We start from the raw sequence: 16,385 nt of genomic DNA, 5'->3' as shown, positions 1-16,385 counted from the left end.
GGCTTGCTGCCTGTTATGCCCAATATGCACCAAGCCCAAAAACAGGGTCGACTCAAACCTTTTACAGGCTCTGGGCAAAAAAAAAAAAAAAAGACATTTACGAGATGAAATTGAAAATTTGATATTGTAATTACAAGGTAAAATAAAATCGTTTTCATTTGAAAAGTAAGCACAACCAGAATAATAAAACACTTTTGCTTTTTTTTATAGCTTCTTTTTTATTGAGAACCAGATCATTTGCTTCTACAAAAACTTTCAAACTATAATATTTTTTTAGCCGGTCCTGCTTCAAGGTCAAGTTAATTTTTCAAAGTTGAGTAAAAGAAAAATAGACCTGGATTTAAGAACCAGAAACTGAATTGATGAAGTTGAAAGTGAAATGGAAACCTGAAACAAAAAAACAAAAACAATTCTAGGTTTTAGAAACAAAAAAAAAATATTCTGCTCTACCAAAAAAATTAGTGATCTATAAACAAAAAACATGATAGTAAACAAAATTTTAAAGATCACTTACAAAAACTAATCAATTATGCAAGAATCCTTGAAGAATGAACGAATTTGAGATATTTTACAATTGTATCGTTAATGGAAATATGAACATTTTTTAGAAGAAAAGAAGACGTCTTGATGAAATATATTCATGCCTAATAAGCTCACATAAATGTTGATTATAATATTTTAATATTAATTATAATTGGTAAAAATGTAACAGATTAACATGAATAAGATTGTGTTTCCATAAAGTTAGATTTATTAATTTCGTTTTATTAAAAAAATGTTATATGTATATTTTACATTAAAAAATTGTACTACTACAATAAAAAAATTATGGGCCCCCTCCAGCAATGGACTTTCGGTGCACCGCTGGCCCCTGGTCTTCAACCGGCCTTGCCCAAAGACTAACCCCAAATGTATTGACAATAGTTATCAGTTAGTGTTGGTATTTATAGTTGTCTATAGAAAGCTGACACATGTTACCGAGAGAAACCGATCCAAAACCGAATAAAAAAATTACAAGTACTTAAAGATGTCTAATTCTCTAAAACCCGAAGATCCAGACCAGACTAAAACCGAGCAAAACTGAATATCCAAACGTCCACCCACGTCTATCACACTGCAATTGCAACCATGTTTGCGTGTATCTTTACGATTTTCAAAAGAACAAAAGATTCATGACCAATACATAATAATGTTTTTTTTATTTACAAATATAGAACTGATGTGCGATACTTTATCAAAACAAGAAAAATCATTTGGTATACCGTACGTATACAAAGAAAACTAGAAAATTGGTCGGTATACATGTCACATGTGCACTATCTACCATTCACTATATTCCGGTACCAAAATGTTTATATAAGAATACCAAGAAAAAGGTCAAACACCAGAATAGTCACCACTCACCACTATGGCACTATTCATGTAGAAGAATCATTGAAGAGATAAATGTTCAAAGGATCCACACATACGAGCCACGTAGAATCCACCAGATTGAATGTTATTTTTTCGATGCTAAGATTTAATTTCGAAATTGACTATATTGTAACATGTAGACTATATTTGCAAAGTGATTTTGTTACACGTCATTTCTAAAATCAATTTCAGAAAACAAATATGATGTGGCTACTAAAATTGATGACATGTCTTATAGCTTAATATGACATGGACAATTGCATTTAATGTTAATTTATACTTTTGGTAAACTTTATAAAATATAGTAATAATTCATATATTATATTTAATGTCAATTTATATTTTTGAAACTTTTTTTAGAATATGAGAATAACTCATAAATCATCATTAAAATAAATATATTCAAATATGACATTATAAATTTCGAAATATAATTTAATTATATATTTTTAAATTATATAATTTATTACTAAAATTTTCAAAAATGTTTACAATTTTTTTAGAAAATTTTATAAATTTAATCGTAAAATCATTATTTTCTATATATCTACAAATTTTATAAATATTGTTTAATTCTAATTTTTGGTAATTATGCAACTTTTACAAATGTACTTAATATATTTAATTAAAATAAATAGATAGATTTTAGACAATTGCATTTAATTTAATTTATATTTTTGGTAAACTTTTTAAAATATCGTAATAACTCATATATTACATTTAATGTCAATTTATATTTTCGGATTTTTTTTAGATATGGGAATAACTCATAAATCATCATTAAAATAAAATATATTCAAATCTGGCATTATAAATTTCCCTAGACTATATTTGTGAAGTGATTTTGCCACATGTCATTTCTACAATTAATTTCACAAAACAAATATGACGTGGCTACTGAAATTGATGACATGTCTTATAGCTTAATATGATGTGGACAATTGTATTTAATGTTAATTTATACTTTTGGTAAACTTTATAAAATATGATAATAACTCATATATTACATTTAATGTCAATTTATATTTTGGAAATTGTTTTAGAATATGGGATTAACTCATAAATCATCATTAAATAAATATATTCAAATATGACATTATAAATTTCGAAATATAATTTAATTATATATTTTTAAATTATACAAATTATTACTAAAATTTTCAAAATGTATACAATTTTTTTAGAAAATTATACAAATTTAATCGTAAAATCATTATTTTCTTATATATCTACAAATTTTATAAATATTGTTTAATTTTAATTTTTGGTAATTATGAAACTTTTACAAATGTACTTAATATATTTAATTAAAATAAATAGATAGATTTTGGGCAATTGCATTTAATTTTATTTATATTTTTGGTAAACTTTTTAAAATATCGTAATAACTCATATATTACATTTAATGTCAATTTATATTTTCAAATTTGTTTTTAGATATGTAAATAACTCATAAATCATCATTAAAATAAATATATACAAATATGGCATTATAAATTTCGAAATATAATTTAATTATATATTTTTTAATTATACAATTTTATTACTAAAAATTTCAAAAATATATACAATTTTTTTAGAAAATATAAAAATTTAATCGTAAAATCATTATTTTCTTATATATCTACAGATTTTATAAGTATTATTTAATTTTATGTTTTTAGTAATTATGCAACTTTTACAAATGTATTTAATATATTTAATTAAAATAAATAGATAAAAAATCTATCTAAGATTATAATTTCAAATATATACATGCATATTCTTAAATATATTTTTTATGTTTAATTAATCAAATTTATATTAAAATATTGATACGAAGACAAAAATTTACAATATTAATAAAATTTTATTTTAAAATATAATTTATATTTACCTGTTAAAAAATATTTTAAACTTTTTTTACTGCACATGGTGCAGGAAGACACCTAGTAATGGATTACACTTAAAGTAACTACTATGCTTTATTAGTTGGATAAATTATGGGCAATTCTCTCAAATAGCTATTTTTAAGTTCTTGTCACAAAAATAACTTTCTATAAAGAAAATGACCAAAATAATTTATTTTTATTTTAAAAATTTTAATATTTATTTTTTAAAATTTGAAACTCTATCCTCAAAACTTCACACCTCTTAACTCTAAACCCTAAATATAAATTAGTTAACTCTAGGGTATAAATGCATTTTTATTCTTTATAAAATTTATTTTTGTCTTTTTTCTCACTAAGAACTATTTTTGTAACAAAAATTTAGAAAAAGCTATCCTACTAAATTTGTCATAAATTATTACTATATTTTATTTATATCTTGTTCTTAAAGTGATCGATTGTCTCATCAAGGCCGAGTATTTTGGTCGTGGTTGGAGATAGTTCTCTTAAGCTTCTGCGGGCTGAAGATTAATGCAAGAAGCAAAGCAAAACATTAAGGTCTGACTGGTGACCATTCGGAAAATAAGAGGAACAAATTAAAAAGGAATGTTAGGGAATAAAATAGCAGGAATGAAAATGAATGGTTGTTCCTTATCACTTTTAACAAGGAATACTTTTGTTCTTTAATTCTCTACAAAAAAAAAATGAAAGGAAGTGAGAGGAAATTATTATTCCTTGTGAATTGTGATTTTTTTCAGGAACGTTAGGGAACGCATTATTCCTCGCCGTTCCCTGATCACCATTCATACCCTAATAATAGGGGGCTAAAGTACAGCAATAAGTAAAGACTAGTTTTTTGTAGTTTAATCTAAATAATGGCTTTGCAGAATTTTCTGGTTGAACTGTTAACTCCCATCAATTATTTGAAATCCATTGGTTGAGCTTATTGTTTCGTCCGCTTAATTAGATAAAATTTATGAAAATGTATATTTATTAAGTTGTATTTAATCCCTCAAATCAAAATATTTAAGAATAAAATGAAAGCACTATATAGTGATCGTCCATAGTCGATGTCCACGTCGAGAGATGATGTGAGGTTTGGTGGTTGTGAAGGAGCGATAGTCACTCTCCTAGTAAGCTAAGTTGAAAAGCAATTGGTGATGACTGATGGCTGAGAAGCCTCTTGCCACTTATGGAAACCTGCGTCTTTTGTGATTGATTTGGTGGATATATGCTTCTTGCGCCTGCTAGTTAATGTATATACAGTAAAACCCTATAAAGTATAAACAATACAGGTAACATAAATGTCATATATTTCTTGGTTGGTTGGTTGGTTGGTTATTGAGTCGCTTTTACTATCTTCATGGGTGGTCGATCACCTTGGAATCTTTAGAGGAAAAAAAGCAAATGTTGTAAATTCTAAACGTTATTCAAATACTTCTAGCAATTGACCATTTAAACGTTATAAATATCATGTGTATAAATTTTATATTTTTTCTATAATTTTTATAGGGTGTGTAGCGAAAGAAATTATAGGTCATGCACTGTTGGATCGCCGTTAAGAGCGATCGATTAGAGTTTATTTATTAATCGTCAACAACTGAGATGTTTTTATTGTTTAAAATGCGTAAACCAAAAATAATATGCAAAACATAAAAAAGGTGAAGATAAAAATTAACTAGATCTTTGATCGTTACATCCGCACGAGTTTTATTTATAGAAAAGATTTACATTTACATCCCAAAAATTTATGATTTTTTTGCAAACCCAAAAATTTGTGACTAGTTGTAAATAGTTTGTTGTTATCTTCGAATTCTATAATTTATTTTCATGTGATTTAATTAAAATTATTACTACAAAATGTCTTTGATTAAAAAAATATTATAGATGTTACTCCAAATCATTTTGAAAATAAATAAATATAAAACTCTAAATATTAGGATAAACATGTTGAGAGACATGAGTATGAGAATATGATGTTTTGTAGATTTAGTTGAAAGTATACATATATAGTTTTCATTTTAGGTTTTATGAATATATGATGATATCTAAATAAATTTTAATGTATATGATTTTCTTTTATGATTTCAGTTAATAGGATAGATATTAGTATAGTATGTGCTTAGAATATCTAGATAGCAACTGATTTGTTAGATATTAAACTGATTGATTATAATTATTTTCTTTTGAAATTGTATAAATGATTTTGTATTAGATATTTCGTAATTTTAGGCGTCATATAAACAACGGAGCATACATTAATGAATAAATTTTTATAGCACATAGAGTCATATTTAAGTTTTGTTGTTGAAAACTATCGTAGATAATATATTTATTAAATATTTTATATTAATATTTTAATATTTTAATATTTCAAGTTTAAAATTTGTATGCAAGTTTGTGTAATAACTTCATTTATATTTAAGTTTAGTTACATAAGAATTAATTGTTAGCATATTATTAGGTAAATAAAAACATACATTTGATAAATTTTTATGGGATGATCCAAAAAAAAATTTACAGATAAAAAATTCATAACTTCTATTATTATAGTTTTAAAAATCATAAACATACTAAATATTGTATTCACCTAAATGTTATACCCAAGTATATTCAAAATTGTATAAGGATGATGTGTGTCAAATTAAAAAAAAAACTTATAGTTTTAAATCATGAATCATAATTTTCATTGATATAAAATATACATCTACATTTGATGAACCTATATACATTGAACTAAAGCTTCTCAATGCTTTGATACATTAAAATGGATCATAAAAGGATATTCTTGAAATATTTTATTAGGTCTAAATTAAAAAAAAAATCACACATGAAAACTTCATATGACTTTTTTTTTTAATAGTATAAATAAATTAGATTTTGACTCACCCTTTTAAAGCGCGGGATATATTTCTTTGACAACTTTGTATAATCGCATTTTTTTATTTATTTAATGTAGGCATGGATTTAAAATCCATAACCCGAAGTCTGAACTGAAACTAAACCAAAAATATCTGATCCGTACCCGGTTTGAAATATAAAAATACCAGAATGTATCTTGTAGGGTGGTACAAAACATATCCAAACCCGAAGTATTATTTTGGCAAACCTGAACAAGTAACCCGAAAAAAAAACCCAAAAAAATCTGAAAATCCAATCCAATGCATGTCCAAATTAATCACAAATATGAATATTTGAAACATAAATATTTACTTCAAATATTCAATTCTATATTTATTTTCAAATGGTATCTTAACTAAGTATATTTTTTTTTAAATAAGTATCTTAAATATCCAATTATATATAAATAAGTATTTATTTCTTATGTTTTGCTTTTAAATTTTGGATTTAACTTCGGATATATCGGAACAGAACCAATATCACTCAAATCCGATAGATATATGGTTACTTTATAGGTTTTAGGATCTGATACAAATTAGAACCAAAACCGATGTATTATATCCGAATCCGATTCATACTTACAAATTTACTAGAATAAGACTTTTAGAACCAAAATTCAAAATACCCAACTCATATCCTAACGGGTACCTGAACGCCTAAGCCTAAGTTAAAGTGTGTTTTATGTTTTGTTCAATTATTTTTATATTTGATAAATATTTTACATGTTTGTTGGAATAAACCTTAAAACTATACTCATAAATTTTAATTATGTCATTAAATATTAATAGTAGCTAACTGATATTTATTTTATCAAATATATATATATATATATATAATGTCTAATTTTAATACTCCATATAAAGAGTTATATTATTTTGAATTTGTTGAAAGTTTTGAAGGATTTGTTTCTTGCATTTGGATTAAAGTACAGTTGTATGTATACGAATTATTAGGCATATATAATTATTTTATATATAATAAATAAAATATAATTGATTAGTTACTTAAATTTAGTTTTAATATAAATTAAATTTATTACTTTAAAAATCAATATATTATTTATTTAGCTCCTTAATTTTAGGCTAGGATATATATATTTAATAATAATTAAGTTAGCTATAAGTAGAAATAATAGGAAGGCTAGTTAATTGTAATTGTCCAACCTATATTATTTGTAAGTAGATCAAAAATGATTTTTTTGATGAAATTTCAAATTTATTGATAATAAGTAAAAGAATGTTATTTACATGAGAGGAACAATCTATTTGCTATATCTCTAAGCTGTGTTATAAAAATCGATATCAAAGTGTGATTTCAAACCATCTCCTAGCATTCCTCCCAACTTGTGCTCCGACTTATATTTGAGTGAATAAATCTTGTTCCTCATAGCCTTATCAATGAATCTCTTCATCTGCTCTATTGAGTGTCTACGTTGCTGGTGTCGCCTAGCGTTTCTCTCTCGCCAAATGTGGTAGATTAGGGTCTGAAAGAAGAGTCGAACTATGCAAGAGTCTACTCCTTTAGTGCCCATTGCCTGTAGACAGACGCTGCAATGTCCACTGCCAGTCTGGGCTAACACAAGAACCCACAAGTTTATGAGCAGGAGCCTCCCATATCGTGTAGGAATAGGGACATGAAAAGTACATATGGTCTCTTATCTCATCTCTTTCTCCAAACAGTTCACATCCTTGAATCATTCCCCAGTGTCTCATACGATCACCCGTAGAAAGCCTATTCTTAATGGCCAGCCAAGTGATAAAAAAGTAGCGGGGAACTCCTTGTGGGAACCAAACCACTCTATACCATCCCACCTTATTGCGCTTCAATCTCAGTTGATCCCAAGTTTTGGATGAAGAAAAAGTATCTCTGTAGTCATCAACCTCGTGTCTCCAAAGCATTACATCTCTTCCGCTCTCAGGCTGAGGAGCATCTATAGCCAGAATGCTGTTACGTAACTCTTGAAAGCGCCTACTTATCTGCCCCTGAATGTTCCATCCGTTCGTTGTTACCGTTTCACTAACTGTGGCGTGTCTCCGCACACCAAGATAGATAGTACCTGCAGCTCCGGTGATGTCGATCAAACGCCCTTTACCCAATCAATCATCAAACCAGAAGTGACAGCTTGTGCCATCCCTGATGTCCACCTTAAGATAGTTATATGCTACATCCCTCAACTTCAAAAGTTTCCTCCATATCCAAGACCCTTTGGAATCATCCCTAACATTCCAAAAAGAATTTTTACTTTAGGAGATAATGATTTTGTTTTAATAGTATTGACTAGATTTTGATCCGCGCTTCGAAAGTGCAGATTGTCTTCTGATAATAACATTGTTAGATATAAATTAATGTTATGGTTTTGATATACATTATTAAGTTATAAAGTTTCATTATATCAAAGAAGATTTTTTTTTGTTTAAAATTATAGAATTTATCAATTAGTTTATTTAAGATTTTTATGTACACTTTCATTTTACAACGTCATTTTTATATTTTGTATATATTTTATAAGAGTTATATTTGTTAAGTTGGTGAGACATAAGATTTACTTAGAATAAATATATTATCAGTGTTTTTATACACGACCCAAACCTGTGGTCAAACCGGTCAATTCGGTGATCTATGTATAGTCCGGTTCAGATTTAGTTAAAACGTGATAAGTAAAAATCTTATAAAATTTGGTAAAAACTCAAAAGCCCATCATTAATCTGCGATGTGATAATGATTAACCCGATAAAAACCTATATAAATCTGATGATATTTTCTTAGAAAAAATGATATACTTTTTAATAGTATATAAATTTGAATAAAATATTTGATTTGTGATTCTTTAATTTAATACTGTTAAAAGAGAATCACTCTAAAAACTAAACAAATATTTTGTGTGACCTAAAATAAACTAATCAAAATTCTAATAATTTCATATTCTATAACTTATAAAATTAATGTTTTACGGGTGTCTATAAGGTATAGGAGTTTAAGACATGAGGTTAGAATTGTTAAAATATTTTCATTCAATAATGAATAGAATGGTGTGTGACCTAATATATTTATAGAAAATAACCAATCTCTTCACAATACAAAAAACATATCTCATAATTCTCTTACATTTTAAAAAACTTATCTCACGTTCATGTGTCTTTTTGTTTCGAAGGCTTCTCACGTTCATGTGCCGTGTAATTATTGTGTGCTTATACCATACATGATAAACTCAAGTTAAGAAAAAATAGAACGATTGGTCTATTCATTGTTATATGATATAAATATATAATATATGATTATACATATCAATTAAGAAATGGGAAATTTCCACAAATTTCACATTCATACTACCACTTTTCATGTTTACACTAACCACTTTTACCTCCACTTTTAATAAAGCGTAAAAGACACTAATACCCCTAGGGTTAATATTGTATTTTTAACAAATTCAAATATATTTAATTATATTTTAATATTCTAATTTGAATATGTATATTAAAATATACAAATATTTATTAGTTTAAATATCTTACTTTAATATTTTATTTTAATAAGTTGAAGTAGTTTTTTAAAATTTATTAATATATGTTATTTTCCATATGTAATTATTTTTTAAAAAATTTAAATATTTAATAAATGGATTAATTAACTTTATATTTATTAATTGGTTTACCAATTTAATTATGAATATCAATTATGTATATATAAATATTATAGAACTTTTATTTCTTATTCTATAAATCAAAAAATGAATTAGTATTCATTTATAATAATATTTAATATTTATTACGAATGTTATTATTTAAAATTAAATACCAAAAATAAAAAATATATTTACATTTTAAATATAAACTATTTAATGTAATCTTAGAAAAAGATACTTAAGAATCCTTTAGAAATCTTATTTTGAAAATATAAAAATAATATGTTATATATAGTATATATTTAATACCCCCTCCATTTCAATATAGATGATATTTTAGAAGAAATATTTTGTTTCAATTTACATGAAGTTTTGAGGTTTTAAGATTAACTTTAACTTTATTGGAAACTGTTCAACCAATTAGATTTTACGTGTTTTTTTATAATTGTTTAAATGATTTAAAAACTATATTTTTTAAATGCTTTTTTTTCTTAAATCTAACTTTTTTAATCTTTGTGCACTAAGGCAAAATATCAAGTATTATGAAATGGAGGGAGTAATAACTAAGTTAGTTGAATGAGAAATAATAGAAAATTTAATTAATGTAATGACCCAACGGTTTGTAAGTATATAAAAAGTTTTCTTGTTTAATAGTATTGATGTATCCTCCACCGGTTTTATTCTTAGTGTGCCACTAAATTTTTGTAGGCAGTATACAAATCTTCACATTTTGGGGATACTGAGCTTTTTTTTCTTCTATTCACTTCATTATTATTATCAAATGCTATGAGAGATTAAACGGATCCCTAAGAATACTAACGGTAGAATTTGGTTAGTTGAACAGTGTGTATATGTACAACAGCATGATTAAGGCAACTCCATGGAGGTTTCTAAAACACTATCCTTTTTTAACACCAAATTGATTAATAATTGCGAATAGCTAGTACAAAGAAGTGGCCAAACGCAAAGCGTTTTTTGCCAATGAGCCTGCAGTCACGTTCTTTTTTTTTTGAACGACTACTTCATTAAAAAGAAAGGAGATTACACATAGATTGTTTCAACTAATACTCTCTTAGCAAGAGCATCAGCGGCCATATTGTCTTTGCGAGAAATAAAAATGAAGGAGGAAACAGAGAGGTAACAAGACAAATTTAGGATATCCTGTAGGATTCCGCAAAGTTCCTTGATTGGGTCTCTCCTATTGATAGCTCTGATGATGATCTGAGCGTCTGATTTGATGCATAGTTTGTTAAAGCCAAGAGCTTGCGCATGGAGTAAGGCTTCTCTTAACGCCATGCCCTCTGCCACTAAGGGGGAGGGGACGTAGAGTTCGAGCGAGGTTCCCCGTGCCAGTATCCTGCCTGTGTTATCCGAGAACAGCCAAGCCAACCCCGCTTTCTGTTCTGATTCCTTCCAAGCTGCATCTGTGTTCACCGTGATGATATCTGGGTTCATTTGGGGAGGAGGCCTTTGGACAATTGTGTTCTGCTCAGTGGCCAGACCAGTGATAGACTGTTCCTGAGCTGTTTGCCATTCCAGTGCGTCCGCAATCGCTTTCGAGAGGACCTCCTTCGCCTCAAAACACCTGTTCTGAAATATCTTATGGTTTCTAGCAATCCATAGGTTCCAGCATATCCATGGAAAGAGAGACCCCATTCTCATTCCTATGGGAGGAAGGTTTCGGGCCTTCTTTGAGTCTTTGAGGGCTCTTTGGAAATCTGCAGAATCAATTATGTTCATCACATTATGGATCGGGGTTTGGTTCCAAATCTGTCTCGCAAAAGGACATGTCAAGAACAGATGGTTCGCCGTCTCTCGATCTCCACAATGAGTGCAAGCGAGGCACGTTGCTGGGATACCTCTTGAAGCTAGCGTATCTCCCAACGGTAGCGCACGCTGTACTATCTTCCATAGGAAAACTTTTATCTTGGGTGGGATGGGGAGCAACCAAATGTCTGCCATCCAGTCACATATCATCGGTTGGGGGGGTGGACTCTGTTCGGGCTGTAACTGCTTCAGGGCTGTATGATAACCTGTCTTTGTAGAGTATTCACCACTTTTAGTCGCTAACCAGCAATGCTTATCTTGGCCTCCTGTTCTACTTGGTTTAAGGAGAAGGATTTTATGAGCTTCATGGGGAAGCAGCAAATCCACTTTATCTCGGTCCCAAGCTCCTGTTGGTTGAGTTAACAAGTGTGAAACTGTTAGGTCCTTTGAAGAGAGGTTCGGCGGGCCAATCGGTCTAGTTGGTACATCCAGTGAGATCCACGGTTCTTCCCAAATCTTTGTACTCTCTCCATTTCCTATAGTTTTACCCATGTTCTGCAGTAAGAGATCTCTTCCGCATAGGATGCTTCTCCATCCATGTGAACATGAGCTTGAAGCTGGTACAGCCAGGAACGAGGAAGTGGTACAATATTTTCCTGTCATCACTTTGGCAAGTAGACAGTCTGGATTGTTTAAAATCCGCCACCCCTGCTTAGCTAGTAGGGCATCATTGAAAGCCTCAACGTCTCTCACTCCTAACCCTCCTTCCGATTTCGGTTTTGCAACTCGCGACCAAGCGATCCAGCACATCTTCCGCGTCTCCGGGTTATCATCCCACCAGTATCTCGTGAAGGCTGATTGTATCCTATTGGTGAGACCTTTCGGCAGTTTAAAAGCCATCATAGAGAAAGAGGGAATTGGTAGCAGGACTGACTGCAACATGGTCAGTTTTCCTCCGGCCGAGAGCTTACGAGTACTCCAGCTTGCCGCTTTTTGTCGTATACGATCCACAATCGAGGTGAAAAGATCTCTCTTCCTCCTCCCAAAGTGCTCTGGCAAGCCTAGATACTTTCCTACCCCCCCTTCCTTAGCAATACCCAGGCATTCTTTAACCCTTTCTCTCACTTCAGCTGGCGCCTTTTTGGAGAAAGTGATCGCAGATTTCTCTGTGTTGATCATTTGACCAGATGCAGCTTCATATTTCTTCAGGACTTCCTTTAGTGCATTGACACTACTGATGGTCGTTTTGGCAAAGAACATCGTGTCATCAGCGAATAATAAGTGATTTATTCTTGGGCTAGCTCTTGCGACCCGAACCCCTGCCAGTGAACCTCTTCGCTGCGCCTCCATGCATAAACCCGATAAAACCTCGCTACAAAGTATGAAGATGTAAGGGGACAGCGGGTCTCCCTGCCGGATGCCTCGAGTTGGGTATATCATTCCTTGGACCTCGCCGTTGAATAAGACAGAGTATGTCACTGTCGTGATGCAACTCATAATCCAACCGCAGAAAACCTCATGGAATCCAAATCTCCGGAGCACCGCCTCAATAAATTTCCACTCTAGCCTATCATAAGCCTTGCTCATATCTGTTTTCACAGCCATAGAGCAATGTTTTGTAGCTCCCGATCTCTTGAGAAAATGAAGAGTTTCGTGTGTTATCATTATGTTGTCTGTAATCACTCTGTTTGGCACAAAAGCAGATTGATTTTCGGAGATGATGGAGTCCAGTACCGGTTGCAGCCTTCTCGTGATGATTTTCGAAATAATCTTGTAATAGACGTTAGTCAAAGCTATCGGTCTATAATCTGCCACTGTCTTTGGTGCTGTGATCTTTGGTATTAGGCGCAGGTGAGTATGGTTGATGTTCTGTGGGAGAGTTCCATGTCTGAAGAAGTCCGTAATTTCAGCTATGATGGCGGGTCCAACCGTAGACCAGTTTGTCCTGAAGAACCCTGCCGAGAAGCCGTCAGGCCCCGGGGCCTTATCTGGGTGGATCAAGAACAGGGCTTCTTTGATTTCCTTAGCTGTGGGTATACCTGTCAATGCGTCCCTATCTTCTGGGGTGATGGACTTTCTTAAGGCTTCCTCCACGATGTTAGATGGGTCTGAGTTATTTGTCGAGAACAGATTAGCAAAGTACTTTGTAATGACCTCAATAATCTCTGGTTCTTCATAGACTGCATCTCCTTCTGCCTGCAGTCACGTTCTGATAGCGAAGAACATAAGAAAATAAAACAGAAGCAAAAGATAGGGATAGAACTTCGATATCAAAGAAAACCCCATAGAGCTCTACTGAATAGGATTTCGAGTTGATAGCTTTTACGAGCTCTTGAGAGTCAGATCCATTTTCTAAAACACTATCCAAAAAGTATAAATATCTGGAAAAAGTGGTGAGAGAATCAAATAAGGTTCTCATAGGAGATAACAGAGATGTTTTTTGATGATGTATTATTTAAAAAAAATATTAAAAAGAAATATATATTTATATTTTAAATAAAAAGATATTACCGGATATTATTAAAATGAAATATTAGAAAAAGATATTTAAGAATATTTTTTAGATATCTAATTTTAAAATATTTAAATAATACATTAGACTATGGTGTACATGTATAATAATAATAAAGTTATTGTAGGCGAAATAATAGAAAACTAAATAAATGTAGTTGTAGTTTTTGTAAATAAAGTTTTAGTGCTTATTTTTAATAATATATATTAGTATTTATTTATAATCATAGTTAATATTAATTACGAATTTATTATTTAGAATAAATATCAAAAATAAATAAATACATTTACATTTTAAATATAAATAGTAAAGATAAATTTTAAATGTAATCTTTAGAAAAAGATAATTAATTATATTTTCTTAGATATATAATTTTTAATATTCAAATAATATTTAAGCTATGGTGTATATAGTTAATAATAACTTAATAAGTTAAATAAATTTAATGATACTATTATTTTTTGTAAGTAGATTTTTTACTGCTTATGTTTTAATAATATAGATTACAAACTAAACTAAATTAAATTTCTTACTATTTTATTTATGAGATATTTTATTTGAGATACTAATGGATGTGAGTGCTCTTATATGTTATCTAGGATCAATTTTCTTTTTTCTTTTTTGATAACGAACTAAGATCAAACTAAAATAGACATTTTGTATCTTTAATACCTAATTGAAACTTCTCTATTGAGAATACTGCGCATATGGCCAGAGTTTGAGGAGTTTGTTACAACAACCGTATGCGATCTGATGGTATCGTTCGAATTTAGATCTCTCAGTGAATTAGTTAAGGTAATTATCTGTGATGTTATATATATATATATACATACATATTATTGTACTATTATGTATATGTCAATACTTGAACTATATAAAATTAAAGTAAGTATTAAAATTTTCAATTAGCACAAAAATAGATAGTGTAATTTAATAGATAGCTGGGTATTTTATTCGTTAAATGTGATTCGATCTATTATACCTTTCGATTTGATCCAAAAATTCTGGATATCCGTAAATTTTCGAAGCAAAACAAATACTAAAAATCAATATCTGCTGAAATCGAAGCAAATCAGAAATATTCAAATTTTGGGAAGCGGATATCTGCTCCGATCCGGCGATATATAAATACATGTATATCTTGTTTACATTTACAGTTTTAAATGTATAAATTTATATATTTATTATTCTAACATATGATTTGATAAATTATACTCACATTATTACTTATACTAAAGTATTACATAAAAAAGGTGAAAAAACTTACAACAATTATAACTTTTTCTTAAGTTTTGTTTTATTATAATTGTTAACTTAAGTTTAAAATTTACAAAATATGTAGTTTCACTATTTCTTTAAATTTTTATTTTATATATCATGCAAATAATATTTTATAAAACAAATTTGTATCAAATTTTTAAGTTTATTTGTATTAATCAAAATGGATGAGATATCCGTAAGTATTGGTTAATATCAACAAATATCTATTTATTTTCGAATATATGTGTTCCGGATATCCGTATTTTTTCGAGGCAAAACAAATAAAAAAAATTAGATATTTGCGGCATACGAAGCAAATTACAAATACCTCTAAAAATTCAGATATTCGATCATTGCCCAACAGTAATTATATTATTGTCAGTAACTACGACTTCTAATCACACTAGTAGGTTCCACATATTCCCATCTTACATGTTTTATTTTTCATTCACACTGGGAATGATGCATGTGGGATTCAGCATTAATGCATTTTCCTTGGTAAAAGTCAACCTTATAAATTAGAGATCGTTTCAAGAAACTTTGTAAGAATTCTTCCGATTGGTATTTTCATAGATGTTCGACATACAGAAGTGAGTAAAAGATAAGACATGATCGAAGTTGTTCGACAGAGAAATCAAATTTGGACTCTTTACGAGCTTATATCCTGAGATCCTCAGTTACTAACACAGTCTCTAAAACGACCAAACGCGAACGCATACATTAATAGTGTGAGAGTATCATTATCAAGGGTTTTTAGGGCGGGATTTTTAGGAGAATATAAAAAATTGTTTCTTAATTTTTAATTAAAAAGTTAATAAACTGTTTCTGAGAACATCGTGTGTGTATATTTCAAACTTTTATGAAGATACTAACAATGCGTTGGGACAGCGGTTATTAAGCACAACAGTTTGGTCTATTATATTTCAACTTAAAATCAATTGATGATAAGTGAGATAAATAGATTGCTCTTAACATTTTATATATTACTTAAGTTTTTTTTAAACTTTGGATATAAGATACTTTATCTCTAATACCCCTATTA

The 16,385-nt window shown here is 29.4% G+C and overlaps 1 protein-coding gene across 1 annotated transcript; it reads right to left on the bottom strand.

The window, feature by feature from the left end:
• Nucleotides 1–7,702: 7,702 nt before the first annotated feature.
• LOC106369480 lies at nucleotides 7,703–8,313 on the bottom strand. Its single transcript, XM_013809628.1, has 2 exons — nucleotides 8,275–8,313; nucleotides 7,703–8,164 (listed from the first exon to the last, which is right to left on the bottom strand). The coding sequence occupies exons 1-2, from the start codon at nucleotides 8,311–8,313 to the stop codon at nucleotides 7,703–7,705; spliced, it is 501 nt and encodes a 166-aa protein (XP_013665082.1).
• Between the last annotated feature and the right edge of the window lie 8,072 nt (nucleotides 8,314–16,385).

The sequence above is a fragment of the Brassica napus genome, chromosome A2 (assembly GCF_020379485.1).
Source record: "Brassica napus cultivar Da-Ae chromosome A2, Da-Ae, whole genome shotgun sequence".
Classification (NCBI taxonomy): Eukaryota; Viridiplantae; Streptophyta; class Magnoliopsida; order Brassicales; family Brassicaceae; genus Brassica; species Brassica napus.
The sequence above is the reverse complement of the archived record's forward strand: the minus strand, read 5'-3'. Positions and strand labels throughout refer to the sequence as shown.

What these genes read in the sequence shown, in the direction of transcription:
- LOC106369480 (XM_013809628.1), bottom strand. Translation starts at nt 8,313, where the DNA reads ATGGCACAAGCTGTCACTTCTGGTTTGATGATTGATTGG. An exon ending in CTGGTTTGATGATTGATTGG is followed by an intron (nt 8,165 to 8,274) that starts GTAAAGGGCGTT and finishes TGGAACATTCAG; the next exon opens with GGGCAGATAAGTAGGCGCTT.